Genomic DNA, 2,896 nt, shown 5'->3' on the forward strand with positions numbered 1-2,896 from the left:
CAGACCACAACGCAGCTGCTAACCCTCCGCGGAGCTCACGGATCTCGGACATCGTTGTCACATTCTCCGTTAAGTTCCGACACACGTCGATCTCACGACATGTCACCTGGAACATGATACAATCACATTTTTAATAAAGGAGCTATGTAATGTAGGAGAAAGTTCTAAAATTTGTGTGAAAAGTGAGTTTTCCTTAACAAAAGTTCATTTTCGTAAAACAAATTACACAGTTTTCATTCTCTAAAAGAAAAAATAAGATTTTTGTAAGAAAATTAGCCATGTAATACACTTAAAATAGTTTGGTTAAATAATTACCACATTAACTTGTCCAACAGCATAACCCAGGACAATCGTAAAGGTCGTTATAGCGTTTCTTAGTGCGAATGGTCGGGAAACATCGCAGGGTATGAGCCTCAGCCGCGCGGCCAGGGTGAGGGCCAGTACGGCGGCGGACCAGGCGAAGGCGGTCACGAAGAGCAGCAGTAGGATGGTGGTGCGCGGCAGTATGGCCGCCTGCAGCACCCCGCCCGCCGCCAACGCACACAACGCCGCCCCCAGAGACCCCGCCCATCCTCCGTCGGTTGACGCCCGGTACTGGAATACAATATTGTTTCTAATTTCAAAGTGAACTAAAAGGTTACATTATGAACCTGCCCTTATTGTCCTTACGAAGGGTCGGCAAACTATATGTTGCTCTTCCATACATCTGAATTCATTCTTTCTTCTTAAGCATGTCCTCTTTCTCACAAACCATCCATACATTGTTTGATTCTCTATTTGTAGTCATCCACATTCAATCCTACTACTTTTATTGATTGAAATACATACTTACAGCAGTTACAAATAGAATAAACAGACAGACAATATTCCGATTATTCCAGATGGAAGTGGGAAGATCAGATCAATGTTACCTGTGCCTCTTTCTCAGGGTCCTTGAAGCAGAGCGTGAGTAGATGGACGTGCGTGGCCTTCTCGCGGTGCACGGAGCGCGCGTCTATCGCCTGCGCCAGGTACTTGTTGACGCGGTTGGTCGGCTGGTGGTACACAGACGAGTGCCGCTTTTTCAGAGGTCGCTTGAATTTCTCTGTCACTTTATTCTGTTGAATTATAACAAATCGGTCAAAAAAATTAAAATCTTATCTTTTATACACGCTAAGTGATTCCGGGTACATCGATTGGGTATAGGGAGAAACATCAATCGGCTAAATAGTAACAATGTGACGTCACAGAAAGGGTCAATTGTAGGTAAACAGAGACACTGGGAACACGTCGGGTCCACTGCATGCCGGGCCGTCATGCTCAATTCAGTATTGAAACTGACCTTAGAATGGAAAAGTTCCAGAGTCCGAAGCAGCATCGCATTATTAAAATAGCAATAGAATAAAGTATGAACAGAACAGAGACACAAATTGTAAACAGAAACATTTAAAAATCTTAAAACATATATAACCTAGGAGATTTTGTTTCTATACTCATGTTATGGCTATACTAACATTAATTTCTTAGAATTAATTTTTAAGATTCTGTTTATGACCTCTTATTTTTTTGACATCTAAAGTCTATATCAGTATAAATTTGTAATAACTAAATACTAAAACTAAAGCAGTATTAAAAATAAAATCTATCAAGCATAAAACTATGTTGTATAAGATATCATAGGAGTCATGCAAGTTAGGCGAGGAGCATGCCATGCTGTGCGCGGGGTGGCGTAGGGCAGCGAGTGAAACACATTTCGGTGCGTTCAGCTTTATTCTCAATCAAAATTCAATAAAAAACAATCTTAAGAAAATTACAGTATTACAATTCGAAAGCGAATTAGTTGAATAAGAGAGAGACAGAGAGAGTGGTAGTGTGTATGAATACTCGCGTCGCTGTGGCACTCTGTCCTCAACACGATCACGTTTAGTTTTGGAACAAAAGGTGCGGAGTTCGGCGTCGGCCGCCGCGAGTGTGTGCTCATAGACAACATCGAGTACCTATCGCACGGGCGACACTGCGCTCGCCCAACGGGGGAGAACAATAATACACAACAACATCTTTCTTTTTGTCTGCGCTTACTGTTTCATCGGGCATTTGTTGTGGAACTAAAGTCCAAGGTCGGATTATCTGAAAAACAACGAGCAGACATCGCATGTTAGTCGCCGGTGTTCTGCCGCGCGCGGATTCATTGTATCAAAGAAAAAAACACCAAGAGTTTTGTAAAGAAGGAGACGGAATTACTTACGAAGGATTAAGCGTTTTTTCGGTTTCGATCGGCATTGGAAAATATAAGATAAAATTTGAATAAGCAATACGTTTTTGAGATCACAGATACAGTAGTAAAAATGTGCTTAAACGGATCAGTAGGGTATTTGAGGAGAGATTGGCAACTAGCACGTCTTCAACGTGGGCTATGTGTGGAGAGGATGCGGGAGGTTCAACCAGTGATAGATACTATAAAAGTAGTGTTAGGTGCAAAGCGGCGTGTGTAGGAACACTCCTCGCGAAAATATTTCAGTAGTACTCGTGAGAAAGCCTCGACGCAAGTCGTCGAGATCGATAGAAAAGCACCACATATTTAGTTCTTATACCACTCAAAAGTCATACTAACTACTAGAAAACCATTAAGCGAGGTTATCATTCGACACTCATATGAAAAGCATCGGAATTTTCGTTTCAATGCGTTTCATGAACAAGTTTCTTAAGCGAAAACCAAAACTGTGGGAGAAGTAGAAACGAGGCCTTTGGTTTTTGTCCATTCAACCAGGTTCTAAGTCTCCTAACCTACATTGAACTGTTTGTGTTGTAAATGTTACGTAATATTGTCATCGCATGTTGTAGGTCTGTATGTTCATGCTCGGTTTACGCATCCGCTATTAACTGTATATGATTGAAGAACAGAACAGAAGATTATACA

General features: G+C 41.6%; 1 protein-coding gene across 1 annotated transcript in view; it reads right to left on the reverse strand.

Annotated features, from left to right (window-relative positions):
• Positions 1-2,896, reverse strand: part of LOC106109142 (Ca(2+)/calmodulin-responsive adenylate cyclase) — a gene marked incomplete at its 3' end in the record, with an annotated part of 37,535 nt that overhangs the window by 2,027 nt on the left and 32,612 nt on the right. The window contains 4 exon segments of the mRNA XM_013290546.1: positions 1-106; positions 316-594; positions 912-1,135; positions 1,977-2,149. The exon segment at positions 1-106 is cut by the window's left edge and continues 6 nt beyond it. Coding sequence (XP_013146000.1) covers positions 1-106; positions 316-594; positions 912-1,135; positions 1,977-2,149 — 782 coding nt within the window.

The sequence above is a fragment of the Papilio polytes genome, unplaced genomic scaffold (genome assembly GCF_000836215.1).
Source record: "Papilio polytes unplaced genomic scaffold, Ppol_1.0 DF821289.1, whole genome shotgun sequence".
Taxonomy (NCBI): domain Eukaryota; kingdom Metazoa; phylum Arthropoda; class Insecta; order Lepidoptera; family Papilionidae; genus Papilio; species Papilio polytes.